The sequence below is a fragment of the Tachysurus vachellii genome, chromosome 1 (assembly GCF_030014155.1).
Source record: "Tachysurus vachellii isolate PV-2020 chromosome 1, HZAU_Pvac_v1, whole genome shotgun sequence".
In the NCBI taxonomy this organism is placed as follows: Eukaryota; Metazoa; Chordata; class Actinopteri; order Siluriformes; family Bagridae; genus Tachysurus; species Tachysurus vachellii.
The window spans coordinates 7167241-7187227 of record NC_083460.1 but is presented as its reverse complement, the minus strand read 5'-3'; the positions used below and the strand labels follow the sequence as shown (position 1 = coordinate 7187227).

At 39.2% G+C, this 19987-nt stretch overlaps 1 protein-coding gene across 5 annotated transcripts in view; it reads left to right on the top strand.

Annotated features, from left to right (window-relative positions):
- Window positions 1–19987, top strand: part of LOC132846083 (microtubule cross-linking factor 1) — a 57180-nt gene that overhangs the window by 20363 nt on the left and 16830 nt on the right. For 4 of the 5 annotated variants that reach the window (XM_060870611.1, XM_060870603.1, XM_060870638.1 and 1 more), the window contains exons 4-7: window positions 12573–12632; window positions 12921–14336; window positions 17232–17333; window positions 19859–19984. In XM_060870611.1, the coding sequence (XP_060726594.1) occupies window positions 12573–12632; window positions 12921–14336; window positions 17232–17333; window positions 19859–19984 (1704 nt within the window). The remainder of the gene's footprint in view (window positions 1–12572; window positions 12633–12920; window positions 14337–17231; window positions 17334–19858; window positions 19985–19987) is intronic. The other variant, XM_060870619.1, reaches the window with a different exon arrangement.

Sequence of the window (19987 nt, the reverse complement as noted above, 5' to 3'; positions counted from 1 at the left end):
GTATTTCTTGTTTGTTTGAGTGTTTGAAAATTCCTGTGTAATAGATAGAACTGCACAGTCCACAGTGGTAAAATGATGTCTTTTACTCACTGGAGTAAATTTATTTGTAACACAATCCTGCATATTACTCCTATAGACTGTCCTACTGTAATTCCTACAGGCTTTATGTTTGCTTTTCTTCGGTTAAAGTTGACATTTAGCGTTTTGATATTCATTTGCTACAAAACAATACGTCAGCCCAAACTGGATAATAAAAAAAAGCCATAATGCTCAAATTAGCCTCACCTTCTCTGCTCTGTTCTGACTTTCTGATCCGAAGTGGCTCCGTTCCCTCTGTTCCACACAGAGGAGGTCTAACTCCAGCCATCTGTCTTTATTTTTTTATTGGAAGGAGCTTCTTTACACTGACCCGAGGTCAGTTTTGTGACTCAGTTCCATAACAGTAAAGATAAAGCTGTATCTTGGGATCTCTGCTCATCTAACAGGTGACATCTGGTCAGATTGTGTCATTTGTCTTTGTTTTTGGCACAGAATGCAATTTATACTACAGTGTTATGTTAAACTGGTGTTGGAGGGTGTGAGAGATCTGTTCCTTTGAGATATCCATTTAAAACCCCATTATGTCATCCAGGGCCCTGGTTAGCAGTCCACCATCTGGACTAGTTCCTGGTAGCAAAAGAAAGGCTCCAACTGGACCAGGGAGCTGTAATCAACACAACAAGGGTCAGCCGTTCATGGTGTTAATTGAACTGGATAATGACTAAGGTGTACATGAATATGATTACAGTTAGTTCCAGTTATATCTTCTGGCTTATGAGAGGAAATAAAATGTCCTTTGACATTCTTGAGCTTCAGTTGTTGATTTGTTTGTTCATAGTTTTACGGTCAACTCCGGCCCCTTTCATGAGAAAAAATTAATATAGAATTACATACCACAGGTGACGTCAAGGAGAGACCGAAAAATATTATTTTGTATTAAAAGTTTGTTGGTTTTAAGTACCTTATAATGACAAAAGTGAAAACTGAATTCTAGAAAATTATTATAATTTGTAGAATAAATGTTATAATTTTTTAATGAGAACAATTATAGAAAAATGTAAAAAAAAAAAAAAAAAAAAGTTATAATAAGGTACATATTTTGTCTATTACACACACGCTCTCTCTCACACTCACTCTCACTATATATATTTACAGTGTTTGTAAGGCTATTATGCATCATTGTTTTATATTTCTTCTTCTTCTTCTTCTTCTTCTTCTTCTTCTTCTTCTCCTTCTTCTATCTAAAAAACTTTTATATACGTGTTTTTTTTGTGTGTGTCAGAGGAACTTGTACACCGTTTACACTCATCTCCTGTACCAGCTGGCCAATGTCCGAAACCTCTCAGACTGTCTGATTAGATGCCCAGCCCCCTCATTACTGACTTACAATGGGAACCCCACTAACCCAAAAATCTGTGTGTGAGGGGGAAAAGGCAAACCTCTCATTAACCAGCTGTGCCACAGAAAACCACTCCCACATATGAACACACACACACACCACTCCCTCTCTTGAGAACCACAGCCCCAAATTAGTGAAAAGCATCCATTGTTATTTGTCCCTATAGATATTTGCACCAACCGAGTGTTCACAGTAAACAAAGCTCAGCGATCCTGCCATCCCTCAGACAGAGATTAAGAGCTTAGAGGAATCATTACGTCTCCCAACACCGGCACACAGCCCTTATCTTCATACAATTAGACACCAGCAAACAAGAGACTCGTGTTTCTCACTGAAAAACATAACAGCTGGTTGCTTTATAATTGCTGTATGAATGTTTAAATATCTGATATTTGTTTGATATAACACGTGATACACCACTCACTTATTGTCTTGAGGTTAAAGTGCCATTAATCAGACATTACATCCAGAGAGAGAAACTAGCTTTTATTGTGTATCTGTAAACTGTGATGCATCATTTCTGGTATTTGGAGCTGGAGAATAATGTAGCTGTTCGCTTTTTTATTTAAATATTTGAATTTACAATTATCATGTAGCAGCAGGATTTTAATGAACGCTTAAAGGATAAATATGTTCTTGAAAAATTTGAGGCGACTGAATATTTGCTTCTTCTCTCTTGTTTTCTCAGACTCCATGTAGCGCTACTTACTCATGCTCAGCACGAAAACTGCATGATAAAACAATCCGATCTCTCTAATTAATCTAATCTGAAAGTGGCAGGATAAAGCTGATCTGTGCACCCTTTAAAGGGATAAAAAATCTTTTTATTCTTTTTTTAAATTTCAAAACCGACGTTCATATGTTGTTCTTACCAATCTATGAAATCTATGAAAATTGGCACGAGGGTACATTTTCTATTAAAATCCACTAGATCCATGGGCGCTGTAAATTGGGCCGGGTTGGGAGAGTTCCAAGGGCCCAGAAAGGACAGGGAGCCAAAGAGGACCCCAGGGATTAAAACTAGTCCAGAGAAATGGACTATTCATAGAACAACAAAATTCATAGTGCTTCTGGACATGCTAGTCTACCTTTAAAAAATACCTTTAAAGAATGAAATCATGTAGTATATTCAGCATATCCTGTTAACAATAAGTAATATAAGCCTATGAGTGGTTTGCTCTCGGCCTGCTGTGTTCTTCCAGCCACTTCACTTGGAATTTCTAGTTTAAATTATACAGCAATTAAATTAAGCCTGCTCAGAGTCTGCACTCATCCCTTCTTTGTAGAGATTACCGCCTCCCTGTCTGGTGTCTGTCCACTTCATTGATCAGTGCTCCCTGCAACACACCACAAGCTATAACCCAATAACCCAAAAAAAAAAGAGCTTTACTCTTGAAAAGTGAGTGTGTGTGTTTACACTGTGCTAGACTGTGCGTGTTCAACAAACATGCACAGGCCTGCTGGCAAAGACTCTCACAGTGCTGTGTTTTTGCTAATCATTATCATTATCATCATCATCATCATCATCATCATCATCATCATCATCATCATTATTTCTCTCTCTCTCTCTCTCTCTCTCTCTCTCTCCCTCACACACACACACACACACACACACATTCACACACATTTTCTCATTTTCATTCTTCTACTTTCTTTCTTCTACATTCTTGTTGTGACTGACAGCATCCCTGTGTGTTGATTAATCAGTGAGAGATGAGAGAAGATGTGAGTGTGTGAGAAACAGAGACAGAGAGTGATACAGACAGAAACACTAAGGGAGACATTGCATGATTGCATGTTTGGGTGCATGTGAAAAAAAAGGTGGGAGAGAAAGAAAAAGAGAGGAAGATAGCATGACTGATTTATTGTTGTATGGTGGAGAAACTTCCCAGGCATTCATTTGAAACTTGTAAGAATGCTAGGTGATACATTACCTGTTTAATGACCCAGTGCTTTTCGACTCGACTCGACTCGAGTGTTGTCGGTTCCTTTTGTTCAGGCAGGGAAAACTTTTCTAATTTATTTATTAAATGTAAATGTCACGTACTGTTGCTTGCTAGCTAGGCACTAAGTTGTATGCATTGTTTTTTCAGAAAATATAGGGTGGATAATCTAAGGTGGAAATTTTGTGCTATGGTCATTTTTTTAATAAGATTAAGATTAAGCATACAGCTGAGCAGTTAGGGGTTAAGTACAAAGCAGCCTCTTTTATAGCCGTGGGTTTAGTGTAGAAATCCCCTGCTACTGAATTTCAGTGTAGAGTTCGTGTTAACAACATCACTTAATTGAGATAGCAGGCCTTCGTGCATACACATGGTAGGAAATAAAGGTTCTGATTATCCCTTTTGTACTCTGTCATCTTTCAGCTGTGGGATAACCATGTGCATTAGCTGATCCAAAAAACTGAAGCAGCAGTCCTTCAGTCATCATCATGATTGGTTTCAGGAAATGTATTAAAATGTGCTTCCTGTCGGATGCTGCGATATTGAGCTTAGAGTGGATTGCCTTTTAAGGAAACAAGGCAGAGCTAATTTCAGGGCCAGAAAAAAAACATCAACAAAATCCAACTAGTGAGATTCACTGAATGGCAATATTTCCATTCCTAGATTTTTAAGGCTTAACCTTAATTACCTTAATACATAAAAGTAATGATTATTATCACTCTATAATAATTTGAAACATTACAAGCTTGCATAATTTAATGTAATAATTCATTTACTGCTACAGCTGCTACTACTCTGCTGTATATTTACAAGGTAGTGCTGGAAGAAAGGATTTAGAATTTCAATGGAAATATATCAGAGCAATGTTTGACCTTTATACAGTACGACTTCCATGTTAACATTATCGTAATGTTTAAATGCCGACTAATTCATTGCATAGACTATGCATTACATCCTACTAATATTACATCTTATATCACTAGAAAAGTAGCTATAAGACTATTAATTAAATCATAAATTAAATAATAATTAAACCTGTTAAACGTGTTGAAATAAAATACAACCGAACCCGAGATCTTTACATTAGTGCCTTGTCTATATCTAGTCACCAAATCCCACTAACTGTGATCCAAATCTTTTCACATTTTTTATGTAGTAGTCTGGCAGCTGTTTGTTAAGCACAGGCAACAGGAAAAAGACATAAAAAGTGTGAGAATGTAAGGGAGAGAAAGACAGTGGAAGGAGGGGTGGGTTGTATTTTTGGGCATGCCATGCCCATGCAGGGTGAGCCGGGTGCTTTTGTTGTGTTTGGGTGAAAGGAGTTCTGTGTCTCAGTAAGGCTTTCTTTGTGTCTGTGGTCTTTTTATGCTAAGATAAGACCGACGAGTTGCACTCTCCGAGACAGAAGTGGGCCCCTTAGCTTCAGAGAAAGAAAAAAGGGAAAGAAAATGAGACAGGAAAAAAGAGAGATGAGGCTGAGGAAGATGCTCTGTCACTCTGGATTTCTGAACACTGGGCAGCAGCTTATTTAGACTCAGACTATACAAACAAGACAAGTCATACTTTGTGTGTAAATGATGTAGCTGAGGGATCGCCGAGTAGCCATAATGCAGTTTGAGCTTTGTATCTAATAAAGAGTAGGTCACTTCAGAAACAGCAAATTTTGTCGAGTCTTTAGACTCTAGACCCAGATTCATACAACACGAGTGGAATCCAGTGTGGTCTTCACTCGCTGATTGTTTTGAGATGCTTTTCAGGTCACCACAGTCATAAAGAGTGGTTATTTTAGCATGTTAGCCTTCCTATCAGCTGAAACTCATCAGGCCTTTCTCATCGATTAGACATTTCTGCCTGTAGAACTGATGATTCGTTTTCACACCATTCTGTGTAAACTCTACGTGTGAAATCCCAGGAGATTTCTGAAATACACAAATCAGCCCAAGGTGCACCAACAGCAATACCACTCTCTAAGACACTAATGTCCCATGTTTCCCAATTCGAAAATTAGACTGAAATATTTGGTTTAGTCAACTTTATTTAGAATCAGACTCTGTCTGAATAAGAGCAGTCAATCCAATGTGGCCCTGAAGGTAACTGCATATTAAACTCATACTGTACATGCTAACACACACAAATATGTAAGCTGGTTTAATAGTAAGGTCTAAATATCTGGGGCTGTGTAGGATTGTGTGTTTGAACACTGTGTTTCGACAGACTGATGTCTATGAACATGAATGCTGGGTAAGAAGACTGGACATTCTGTGCCACATTTTTAATGTGAACGTTAAACTGAAGCTCTTATCACCTACCTACATGATTGTATGTGTTGCAATGCAGCCACATGATTGTCTGATTGAATAATTGCATCAATGTGCAAGTGTACACGTGGCCTTAAAAAGTGATGGTGAAAATTGTGCATACATTTTAGTTAAAATGTGTAGTTTGAATGTAGCCTGTTTTAGTATACAGTAATTCCGCTTAGTGCTGGAAGGCTCAGCTCTTTGGACCTTACTGGAGTCATTTTATTTATCCTTTACCATAGTAATAATCAGTCCATGAGTGATGGATCACTGCTTCTGTAGATTTGATGGTTTAGGCATGGATAATCAGGCCTCTGAGATGTTTGTATAGAGCTGTGTAGTGCTAAAAGGGAGCAATATCACAAGGTTTAAATCCTGTTTAAAGACATTAGACATTAGTAGTTATGTGACTTTTAGGAATTATGTACAGTATGAATAGATATGTTCAATCTGCTTTTGAGGTTTTATTTACTCTGGTGTCTGGATTGGATTTTTAAGGTAAGGAGATGCACAGTATAAAGGTAAGGAGATGCACTGATCTGACCTTAATGCTAAAAAAAATACTCGCTATGTGAGACCTTCTAGGTTATTTTTTTACTTTGTTTGAGCCACTATTAAACACTAAGCATCAAATGTTTTCCCTGAGTTCCTGCTGCCTTTCAGTTTAATGATTGTAGGCATAGGTCACTGGAGCATGAGACACATTGGTTTTGGGCCAATGGAGGATATTGGGTTTAGTCAAATTTAATTAATGTCAGAGTCTGTCTGAATGAGAGCAATCCACTGAGGCCCTGAAGGTTTCTGCATGATAAACACGTACAAACTTGATAACATTAAAAAAAATGACTAAGCTGATTTAATAATAAGGTCTAAATGTCTGTGGCTGTGGAAGGTTGTATGTTTCAAATGAGGGAAAAAAAAATAGCACATCATGTCCTGTTTTGACTCAACGAATATGCAATTTCAGCTGTTTCTACTTTAGTGTCCAAAAACACTGGTGACTATGAACATGGTTGCTGGCTAAGAATTCTGGTCATGATGCTGTTTTTTGGCCAGCAAATATCTGTACAGCTAACTCAAACCTAACAGTTTTCAGTTTGCTCAAGAACCCAAGAGACAAAATCATTTCTGTGTGGAAATCAGCTATATTTTTACATTCCTCAAATTCCTAATGATTTCCGAACTGGAAACTATAATAAAAAAACTTAAAACACATTGCACTAAAGCGGTTACTAGATTATACTCTTCGATGCTCATGCACATCTTCAGGTCTTCTTTGTTTGGTCCTTCAGCATCCTGGGCTCAAAGCACACCCCTATACCTGTCTTTCATTCTTTACATCAAACTGAAGTCAGTTCATTAGATGTTTAAACTGTTTGTAGAACCTTTTATTTCAGAGTCATGTTTGATTTCAACTTCTATCCACCATTGAGCTCTTACTACATGTTGTCTCTTTGTACTTTTAAGATAGATACCATTTTGGCCATCTTGGTATGTTTCATACTTGTTTGCTAATATGAGAATAGATTGCAAAGAATGCAGCTTTTCAATGTGTCCGGCATAAGAAAAAGAACTACATCATTTTCCCCCAACAGTGGTGACTGGAGCAGAAGGACTGAAAGGGTGGGATTCAAACCAATGAGATGAAGACACATTCCACTGCATTTGAATAGCTAATTCTCCTTTTGTGAACCTTCATTATTAATCACACTGAAAATTATTGGGTGAAAAAAACAGGGAAATGTGCTGCTGCTGCCTCCCTTTTCAAAGCCTCGCTGCAGAAGATCCAACCCCAGGCCTGAATTTGGAATGAAAAAAACAGTGCTGATCTAGAATTCATGTCTAAGATGTGGTGCAGCCCAGATGGAGCTTCGATTGATCATGCTTCAAAACGAGAGAGAGAGAGTGAGAGAGAGAGAGTGAGAGAGAGAGAGAGTGAGAGAGAGAAAGAGAGAGAGAGAGAGGCTCCGGAGGTGGCGTGCTTTGTGTCATCATTGAATAGGCTTATGTATGTGTCAGATGCCGAGTGTGTACTGGTCTCTCTTTTGCGGATTATATGATTCCCGCTAAGCTCATCGTGGCTGCAGCAAACCTCCTGCCTAATAATTCTAACATCTTTCCAGTATGCAGAAATAATAGACTGATATGTTAGCTGTTTGGCTACAGTGTAGATACTGATATTTTTTAACCACCAAATTAATTTCTATCAAATTCATTCAGTTTGCAGATTCTATACTGTGACAAAATGTAACAGATTTGAACATCATGCTATGTTATATTAGATTTAATAACTAAAAACATGAAACAAAGACACAGACACGACATCAGACGACAACCAAAGACAAGGATTTTGCGCTGCCATAGGCGACGCGGCACGGTTAAATACTATAAACAATTAACACATATGAAACAGGTGTGCAGAGACGGGGAGGAGACACGTGACACGAAACAAAAACAAAAGCACGTGGCCAAAGTCACGTTTTATTTATTTATTTATCCCACTGTGGTATAGCAAAGCTACAACAGAGTGTTACATTATCAAACTATATGCATTTAAGAAGTCTGAAATTATTAGCTATCCAAAGAACCCTTGGAGATTTTTTTATTATTTTTTAATCTGTAGTGCTCGACAAGCTGCTAATATTCTCAAGCAACATAGTAAGGCAGTTAAATATATACAAACTCTCACAAGAGTGTCACTTAGTTTGACAGAGGAAATATTGCCTTCCTTCCAGCCCAAAGACCAGGTGCAATTATGTGCTCTTGGACTCCTTCAGCCTGAGATGACTGTTACACCATGGGGATTCTAATTCACACTCTTGTAAAACTGTTCATTTGAAATGGTTTTAAAATATTTAAAATTGATGGATAGGATACACCATGCTGGCTACGAATCTGACAGGAAGTGTTGCTAAACTGCTTCAGCTAGAGCCTTGCGTAATGACTCATGCAGGTCTTTCAGACAATTCAGCGGGTGACAATCTGCCTCAAGCAGACGTACATAGGATCAGTAAATTCGGTCACGGTGGCCCTTGGGTAATGATTTAACTCGGAAACTTGATAGAATAAAATCGGGCTGCTAAGTTTATCAAAGGAATAAGATGAAAAACAAGGGAATAAAGAAGAGCAGTGTGATCGAGCGTGCTTCAGATTAGGTGGCATTCCTTTTATTTGTTTAGTCCAGTTTATCAAGTTTGCTTCAAAAGCAATTGGTTAGCATTTGGCAGACACCCTTATCTAGAGCAACATACGTTTTTCTTAGCCTGAGGGTTAAGAGCCTTGCTCAGGGGCCCATGAGTGGTAGCTTGGTGGTCCTAGGATTCAAACTCACAACTTTCTGAGGCAGTAGTCCAACACCTTAATTACTGAGCTGTCACTGCTTTTTAACTATAGTATATCCAACTTTCCAGAGAAGGTTCGGTATGTTGAGGTTATTTGTGGGAGACTCGAGGTCTCAAGGCAATGATTTGGGGCATGACAAAGCAGTGTAATTAGCAGGCAGCAGTTATACTGTGGTTGTCCCATTCTAAATGAACAGCTTCTGTGGGTTTGTGTGGGTTTGTGTACAGCAGATGCCCTTCTCTTCTCTTCTCTTCTCTCCACCCTTGTTTTGTCTCTCCCATTCTCCTCACACTCTTTTCCATCATGATCTCATCAGCAGTGTAGACACAGTCACACCGTCTTCACTGAGCTGTGATTGAGAGATAGATGAATTTTCTCTGCATCTCCCTGCATGCGTACTGGCAGATGGTTGACAGCCTCATTAGCTACTATACAAATGGGGCTGTTTGGAGCTAGTCACATTATTATAAGCTGTCAATATGATGCCATAACTAGTCATAAAAACAGTATTTGAGACCAGTGTTGATAACGTCATAATACCAGTATATCTACATACCTTTCTCACACTTATTCAATTACCACAGAAACGCCAAGTAACTTAAAAGGTAATTAAGACTCATTAAGTATATATGCTTTATCAAACGGTTCTTGGATCTATCTAAAAAATTTTCCAATGCAGTAACATGATATTTTGGTTGCTTATGCTTTGCCTAAGGCACTTCCACACTTACTTTGAGGTACGTTTAACGTGATGGTATTTTTTGACTAGAAAATCTTCTCTACCCTTGAAAGAATTAATTATGAACATTTCCACCCTGCATTTAAAACTTCTTTTGAAGGCTGTGATGGCTAAAAGTGAGCAGAGCAGTTCAAGCTATCAGCAGGATTACTTTTGTAGGAAGCTCACACAGGATTTCACTCCCACTTTAAACTAATGTGCTCTTGATTTTCTGTGGTAACGTACAGTGAGTTCCATATGTAGTAATCCCTCTTGAAGTTTTCTCCATATTTTTCTCTTATAACCTGGATTTTATTTGTTTTTTTCTGCTAATTTAAGTATTTTTCACCTTCACTAATTTTCTGTCTTGTTTTAATTTTACTACTAAATGAACCCCTGTTTCTTTCAGGTTTATGAAGGAAACACCGTGTGTGTGTGTGTGTGTGTGTGTGTGTGTGTGTGTGTGTGTGTGTGTGTGTGTGTGTAGACAATTTTTGTGTGTGTAGACGATTTTTTACACTAAACAATCCCGCAGTTTAAAACAGTTCAATTTAAAACTGATCTGAAAAGGAAATTATTCTGAACTTTGAGAAAGAGAGAAAAACAGATCATTTGATGTGTTTATGAATGTGGCAGGCATTCAGTAAAAATGAAAACATTCTGGACCGTAGCCAGAGACCACTCGCGCATAGAATTTACACCGGATCAGACAATTTAGCGACACGTGGGTGTAGTGTGAGCAACAGTCTGTCTCATTCACACCATTTCAGACTCTGTGTACAAGACTTTTAAGTGAGAAAACCATGGTAAGTAAAGCAGTGATCAATGGAACATAGAGCAGATCATCGGCTACGCAATTATAGTACAACATAGTAAAACATAGTAATAATTACAGGGGACACAATTATAACATAGTAATAATTACAGGCGACACAATAATAACATAATAATAATTACAGGCTACTCAATTATAACATAGTAGCAATTAAAGATGACAATTATAACATAGTAATAATTATAGGCTACTCAATTATAACAATAATAATTACAGGTGACACAATTATAACATAGTAATTATTATAGGCTACTCAATTATAACATAGTAATAATTACAGGTACAGGCAACACAATAATAACAGTAATAATTACAGGCTATGCAAATATAACATGGTAATAATTACAGGTGACAATTATAACATAGAAGTAATTACCAGCTAAGCAATTATAAGATAGTAATAATTACAGGCGACACAATTATAACATGGTAATAATTTCAGGTTACGCAAATATAACATGGTAATAATTACAGGTGACAATTATAACATAGTAATAATTACCAGCTACGCAATTATAACATAGAAGTAATTACCAGCTACACAATTATAACAATAATAATTATAGGCTACACATTTATAACATAGTAATAATTACAGGCGTCGCAATTATAATATAGTAATAATTTCAGTCTACGCAATTATAACATAGTAAAAATTACAGGCTACGCAATTATAACAATAATAATTATAGGCTACACATTTATAACATAGTAATAATTACAGGCGTCGCAATTATAACATAGTAATAATTACAGGCGTCGCAATTATAATATAGTAATAATTACAGGCTACGCAATTATAACGTAGTAATTACAGGCTAGGCAGTTATAACGTAGTAATAATCACAGGCTATGCAGTAATAACATAGTAGTAGGTTGTTGTAAGTTATCATTTTAAGCAGTTTACAGCATACAAGTATGCCTATGTGCTCAAGCTGTAATTTGCAGGCTTGAGAGGTACAGCTTCTCAACATGTAACACATTCTCTTGTGAAATCTGTAATAATCAAAAAAGAACACAGCTGACAATTCCTGTACTGTGACGCAGGAACAGTACTGTAGCAACATAAGATGTTTTGGTGCCGTATCTAGGTGGGCCACATCTGTGTCCCTTGTTTTCATTTTCTCTGGTAAAATGAGTAATCGCTGTGCTCTTTGCTCTTTCACACACTAACCATCTGCTGGTTCATAAATGACTCCGGAATTAGCAGTGTGCTATTTAAATTCGGAATAAGCGGGTCTGAATTGAGGCTTACGTTAAACATCAGTTAGGTTTGATCAGGCGCATCAGCAAGATGGGCTTCCAAATAAAGGCTCCAGTGCAGGAGTGAACATCAGAGAACTTTAAATAACCACAGTGGCAATAACGTTGCTTAGGAATCAAATAAACTCATTGCTCTCTCTCCCTCTCTCTCTCTCTCTCTCTTTTTCTTTTGTGTTATTGTGAATTATCAAACTGTAGTAATCAGCACCTGAATAATTTTCTATTATAGCAGTTTTGAAAGTAGTTCTGGCTGCAATTCAATTTCATTTTAATGCGCTCATTCAAATACATTATTGTTTCTGTAGTACAAGCTTATTCATCATTATCTAAGGCTAATGATGAACATATTTTAACATGTGCTGTTATTTAACAAAGAAATATGTTGATATGATGAAGTTTTCTGTAAGAAGCTTTTTACATTTATAGCATTTGGCAGTTGCCTTTATACAGAGCGACATCTGAGCAATTATGGGTTAAGGGCCTTGCTCAGGGGCCCAGCAGTGGAAGGGGGATAAACTCACGACCTTCCGATCGGTAGTGCAGTGCATATGAAAAGTAGTGCATTAATATAAACCTATAAACCTATAAACTACTGTTAAAAAAAAAATTAATCAGCACCATTTGACCAGAATCAACAGTTCATCAAGCACTGTGGAGATCATCTAGACTGGATACTAGCAGACTAGAGAGCATCTCACATTTGATTTTTTTTTTTTTTTTTGTTCTTTTTCAGATAGCAGTGAGGAGACGAGGGAGCCGGGAAACCTTCAAGGACAAGAAATCTCTTTCTCAGGTTTGTGTTTTACAACCATGCTCACACATACATAGACATTTTCGCTTCATATCTGACAACCTGTATGGATGCATTATAAAATAAAAAGATCAACTGTAAAACCAGTGTTTCCTCCCTGGGGAAGATAATTTAACAATAATGACTGCACTCTGCTACTTAACAATGTGGTTTAGTCTTTAGTTATCTGGCAGACTTAAGCACTTCTGTACGCCGCTCTGGATAAGGGCGTCTACCAAATGCTGTAAATGTAAATGTAAAATGACCGTTGGAATTTGTTCTCCGGTGCAGGAGGACAGTGCCGACCTGCGATGCCAGCTGCAGTTTTCTAAAGAAGAATCAGCCCTGATGCGAAAGAAGATGGCCAAGCTAGGCCGAGAGAAGGATGAGCTAGAGCAAGAGCTGCAAAAATACAAGTCTGTGTACGGGGACGTGGACAGCCCCTTACCCATGACCGAGACACCAGGTGGTGGGCCACACAGCACACGTGAAGCCGAACTCCGGCTACGTCTCAAGCTTGTTGAGGAAGAGGCCAATATTCTGGGGCGAAAGATTGTGGAGCTTGAAGTGGAGAACCGAGGCTTGCGGGCTGAGAACGAGGACCTGCGCTGCCAGTATGAGCGAGATTGCTTTGGCCGTGAACCTTTCTCCAGCTTGCCTACATCTCCTTTTGGTGCAGATGCTCCAGAGTCTGCCACCGAACTGCGACGCCACTTGCAGTTTGTGGAGGAGGAGGCTGAGTTGCTACGGCGCTCAATTTCAGAGATCGAGGATCGCAACAAGCAGCTGACCACTGAGCTCAATCGCTTCAAATTTGGACCTTCGGATGGTGAGGCCATAGCGTTAGAGGGCGGAGGTGCTTTGGCCATGCCGAAGCCTGGAAACAATGGTGCAAGCATGTCAGTGAGTGGCGTAGTGTCCCTACAGGAAGAGCTGAAAGGCGCTAGGATGCAGATTAACGAACTAAGCGGGAAGGTGATGAAGCTGCAATATGAGAACCGTGTTCTGATCTCAAACATGCAACGCTGCGACCTGGCTGCACATCTGGGCCTTTATTCTGCAAGTCCTCGTGATAGCGATGCAGACAGTGATGCTGGCCGCAGGGATGCTGAAGAGGACGAGACAGGACGGCTCTTACTGCTCCACCCCAAACGAGAAGGTCCAGTTGGTGGAGAAAGCGACTCTGAGGACTTGTTTGAAAAGACAGCCACCTCAGGTTTTGGGAGTGCTGGGAAGGGGTCAGATATGGTTGAGCTTGGAGGGGTGGACCTCATAAAGCGGAGACGGGAGGATCGCGAGATGCTTGGTGGTATCAAACGGGAGGCTGAGCGGCTAGGAAAGACAGTGGAGAGACTCATCACAGACACACACAGCCTGATCTGCGAGGGGCATCTTGTTGTGACCGGAGCCGTCTCTGTGGGGGAGGGTTCTGATTTCAGGGGTGACGGAGACTCAGCAGAGCCCAAACCAGACTCTCAGTCTCAGGTGCTAGATGCCGTCAATGCTTGCATGCGGACATTCCGGGCAGAGCTTTATGCCTTTATAGAGAAAGTGGACCACCTGGGTGAAGGTTTGAGGGACCGCAGTGATGATCTTTCACCAATGCCTAATCTAACCGAGTCAAGCAGCTTTTTGTCAACTGTCACTTCCATGTCCCGTGACTCGCCTATTGGAACTATAGGAAGGGACCTGTCCACAGACTTTCAGGTAGATCATATTTTACACAGTCTGTCTTCTCCCAAGCCTAGCAGTGTCTCCTGTCACTGCTGCTTTAAGACATGATTAATCTCACCTTCTGCTGCTTCCTTCTTTCTAAGATTAGCAAGAATGGCAAAGTGATTCAATTTTCATCATTGATAAATATTTTAAACAAAATTTAACAAGCAAAACTAATCACCTAACCATGAATGGCATGTGTCCCTTAAGGAGATAGCCTTCACAGACCCAAACTGTTTCTTCAGAGATAATAGTTTTGTACTATTGGGTAAAGACAGAGTGGGTGCTTCATTCATTTTGTGACAGTTTGTTCTTCTTAGTTATAATATTTTTACGGCAGTAATGTTGCTTCTAGACATACATAATGGCATGTCTAAGCATGGGAATCATTTACAGCTTGATAGCTCACAGTGCAGTTTCATTGCTTCAGTCATGGAAAGCATTTCAGCTTGCACACTCCATTTTATTTTTCTTTAGAAATTTAGAATGTTTATTTGCAAACTCATCTAAACTCAGACATTTTGTCAGTGAGAAACATGAGTGAGATGCGTGTTCCTTTTTTTATTTCAGAGTATTTGATATACCTTACACTGTATTTATATATATATATATATATATACCAAAAAAAATTCATTTACCAAGAACAGTCATGATCTAGTCATATGATCTAGGTTTTATAGGCTGTTATACCAGCACAATGGGACAAATCCATGCGTAATTAAAGTTGCACATGAACACACACCTTCCATGTCGATTAAAGACCCTCCCAACACCTCTACCAAAGGCAAATCTTCAAACAGTCAAACCCACACCTTTATAAATACTTATTGTCTGTACAAACCTGATTCTCCCCATGCGTCCACAGCTGCTCTCTTCCATTTCTTCTTGTTTGATCACTCATAGCTGTCACTGAACTGCTGGGTCAGGGTCAGGGTCCAGAAGTGGACAAAAGGAGTTCCTACAAGGGTTTGAGTGCATATATCATTCAACATACTACATCTGTTGAAAGCTAGTACAGAAATGGAAAACTCGTTTGCAACGTATTATCTCTATGGTTACTCTATGGTTTCCTTTGTCCTGCATGTTATAGTTTTCCTTGATTTAATATATCCAGGCTGCCTTGAGAAGACCTGGGTAATTAGCCAGTTACAGTCATTAACCACAGAGCATTAGATTGAAGTGAAACAATTAGAAAGGCAGTGTGTATGTCTTTATTTTGACTAAACCAATACAGACAGACAGCACAGTCCGGGATTTAACAGAAACTCAAGAAACAGTGAATTAGAAATTAGAAAAAAAAAGGACAAGCAAAGGATTGTACTACCTAGAATAAAATAACCAAAGAAAAGTGACAAATAGGACACAGTGGGCATGTTTACTACAGTAGATACGTCTTTTTAGCTAGCTAGCATCATATCTGATAACATTACAGACATCTTAAAACACAGTTTTCTTAGAAGATAAAATATTTTAGCCCCTAGGATGGTACTTTTTAGCTAAGGTTACCAAACAAGTAACTTTGTATAAAAGAGAGAGAGACTTTTGAACTGATTTGTCCTCAATTGGTGCAACGAATATCAGCTACTCTGTTGCACTATCGCAATTTAAAATCCTGTCACTTCCAAAGCCATCCTGAGAGGCTAGAGAGCAAATTGCCTGTGCTGTCTGAGGAAGCGTGATTGCAGCTTCTCTCTCTCTCTCTCTCTCTCTCTCTCTCTCTCTCTCTCTCTCTCGCTCGCTCGCTCTCTCTCTCTCTCTCTCTCTCTTGCTCTCTCTCTTTCTCTCTCTTGCTCTCTCTTGCTCTCTCTCTCACTCTCTCGCTCTCTCTCACTCTCTCTCTCTCTCTCTCTCTCTCTCTCGCTCTCTCTCTCTCTCTCTCTAAATGAGCGTGTGTATGTGGAAGAGTGTAGATAGTGTGTTTTTTCTAAGTGTGTTATGCAGCTGTAAGGTAGAATAAGCAACGGTTTACAGAGATGATCTGGGCTGTCTTGGATAAAGCATGTGATCGATTTCACCATTTTTTGGTGGTAGGTATTAATAGGGAAGTTTCCACCAGTATAGGCATCACATCAAGCATGAAGCCACGACCTGTATGCTGCACATTATTGTGACTTCAGATAAAACTCAATGGTTCACGCTAAAGATCTTTGATCTCTAAGACATTTGGCTAAGAACGGCATCTCATGTGCATGCTGCTTTTACAGGATGGCTGAAGTGCACACACAGGCACACACACTTGTGCGTGCATGTCTTAAGTGCTACGTTTCGGTTGTTGGTTTTTTAGACACATGTATCCCCCATTGCATGCGCTTCATAACAAGTGTTTTGCATTCTTTTTTTCTCCCGGCTCCTTCTCTCTCTTTCCCTCTCTCTCTTATTCTCTCTCTCTTTCTCTCTCTCTCTCTCTCCTTTTTTCTTTGTGTTTCCTTAAAATGTTTCAGCCCATGATTCTGTTCATTTTCATACTCGTCCTCTTCTCGACTCTCTCCTACACCACTATCTTCAAGTTGGTTTTCCTTTTTGCGCTTTTCTTCGTCGTGTAGCCCGCTCTGCCTGTTTCTATCTCTGTGCATTTCGTCTCAACCATCGTCGTTCCATTATCATCTCTTACTTTTTTGTGCTTGTCAGTCATTTGTTTATTTATCTATTTATTTCTTTCTTTATTTAATATATAATTTAAGCAGTACTCATTTTTTTTTTGTACTATTATTTCAAATTCAGTGTCTTATCGTGTGAATTTTCCATTTGTTGTCATTCACCAATCAACTCCATGCACCTTCCTCCCCTCGTTACCTTCCTCTCCACACTCCACCGCCTCACTCCTGACTCCACCACCCCTGTCCACCCGTCCTCTCCTCCTCCCTCTCCTCCCTCCCTCACTCACAGTCCGGCCGGAGGCAGGAGTTCGAGTGGTCCCTAGGCCGGCGGAATGGCCCGGAGGAGCCTGCGCTCAGTAGATACGGCAGGCCCCACAGTGTCAGAGCCGAGGTCAGTGCCTCGTCTATCTCCCTCCTGGGCTTCAGAAAGCACTGATGAGTTTTTATTAATGTTTCACTTATTATTTTTATTAAGTCCTATACAGCACCGATGAGGAAAATGTGAGCTTATGAGAATCTTTCTCAAACTAAGATTTCTCCAAAATACTGTTTTGGGATTTGATTCCTAAAATCCCAGGAATTATGCATGTCTTCTTCATTAGAGCTACAGTATAGGAAAACTCCACCCTGAAATGCATGAAATCACTTAATATTTAAATATTTCAGAGTTTCAGACAAAATTGGTTGGTGCTTATCATTTATATGTGATTATTTTTGTGAGAAGAAATTAAAAACTTGATGCAAACATTTCAGACATAGGGGCTAATATACATTTTTCTCAATTTCCCTTCAGCATTCAGTATCATATTATGAGAAATCCAGATTGAGCAGAGCGTACAGAGTAGAAGGTAAAAGAGCTAAAGGACTTCAGCAATGCTGCATCGATCTCTTTAGGTAGAGCGCACCACTATCAACATGTAGGTGAAAGGCATTGTGGGTAATGTAGAAATCAAAAATTATTCGTTATTAGAAGTTATTAGAAAATGAATCTTTGACATCATGATAATTATATAAAGATTAATATGCAAGTCATTCGGGGTGAATTTTTTCCTTTAATTCTATTTGATTCTTTAATATCTTTTTATAGACAGTTAAAGAGCATCCAAGACATATTTACAATAAAAAAAGGGTTAAAGGTTTATATGTTAAATGTCCTAAGCGATTACTCATACAGTTTAAACCGATGTCTAAGAAATGTGTAAGTGAAAAGTGTGTAGCGTAAAAAAGACCTCACGGTGAACTGTAGCTGTGCATTTCTATTGTGCATATTTGTTGTTGTTTTTTTTTTTTAACTTTTAAAGCGATTACAGTGATTTACCTTTTTATACAGTGTGGATGAATGAGACTGGTGGTCACATGATCTCACGCCATTGTCCATAGCACACCTTTCTGTTTGTACAGCTCATGCAACTCACAGCTGCTGCTCTTAATTTCAGTTCGCTTTGATTTCTCATTACTCATGCACCACCCATTTACCTCAGGTGCTCCAGGCTAGCATGTACCACATTCCTGCTGTACTTCATGTACATGTCTTGCGAATGATGTATTGAGCAGGTTAATATGAGCATGAAGCTTATGTGTGGTAAATCTGTGCTTGTTCCCAGTGACGGCTCGTTCAAATAGGCAGGTGGAGCAAAGCCCTTTCTTACACATGTAGTGCATATCGGCCGTTCAACAAATGTGAGACTCTATACATTTTAAATACAGTCGAAATATTAATTAATGAATTAAATTTTTGCTACGTTGTTTTTGCCGGTGTTCTCTTGCTTGATCATGGGGTAGTGCATTTACTGCTCCGTTTAGAGTTATTATTGCAACTAGTGGTCAAAAATGAGAACATCAAGCAATAATAGAGGCCCACTGGGGTGCAAATCACACTGCCCCATGCTCAGTAGAGGAGTTAATCAAAGGTTGCCAGGGTAGCTTTTTACCCCTACCAAAACTGAGGCAATTACGTACTATGTTTTACCTTGTTTTGAAATTAGTGTGCAAGTGTAATTGTATGATGTACCGAAAACAATTCTACTGTAATTCATATTACAAAAAGAAATCTGAAAAGAGCAATAGGATGATTATGGAGTGTCTTTAACTCAGAAATGTGTGTGCACTTTGTTTCCAACACAATGGTGGAGATAGAACATCAGCTATCATTGAAGATAACATAGCTGAACAAAGTTACATCTAAAACTGCTTGTCAAGCTGCCCGATTGCATCTCATCTGCCTGTTACTCTTAAAAAAAAAAAAAAAAAAAAAAAAAAAAAAAAAGAGTAAATAGTTATCTGTATGATAAATCAAGTGTGAGCGTTTAATTTTTCGGATGCTGTTATAAATGCTACCGTTGTCTTGCTCCACCAAAGTCTATGGTCCAGAGCTTGCGGCTGGATTGATCCATGAGGTGCTTCTGCAGTTTCATCGGCCTTCACAGTAACGACGGTCGCCTTTTAGAAGTAATAAATAAGCTGAAACATCTGCACAATGTCTCGATATCCCCTAGAACAGTCACACACAGTTCACATCATCACTTCTAGCCTGGATCCTGGTTTCACCGGATATATGACAGGCAAAATCAAAGCTTGTTTCATGGCTGTTGGAGCTGACTGGTGTTACAAATTGGTGGGTCTGGTGTATCTGACACTGAGGATACTGGGAGAGTGTTATTAGGACACCAACTCCCTACAGAGCAACCACTAAGAACCAGGCCACTTTAAATTCATGAGGAGAAGTGAAAAAACTAATGCCGTTTCAATTTTAAAATATAGACACTATAAATTATTATAGCGGTGTAATTATTTAAAGCGTAATCATGATCACTCCTGCTCTGTCTCTCCGTATGGATGACGTACTGGCAGGGCAATAATAGTGATTTCCTCAAACCTGGACTGAGAGCTTGTGTTCTGTGTTGCAATGACGTTCAGCTCCGGGAGCCGTGCCTGTCTGAAGTGGGCACTCCTGCCAGGGAGGCACCGTTCTGTCTGGAGCTCGAGAGGAGAATGAGAGCAGGACAGGAAGAGAGAGAAATTCTACCATCCTCCATCACTCAGGTA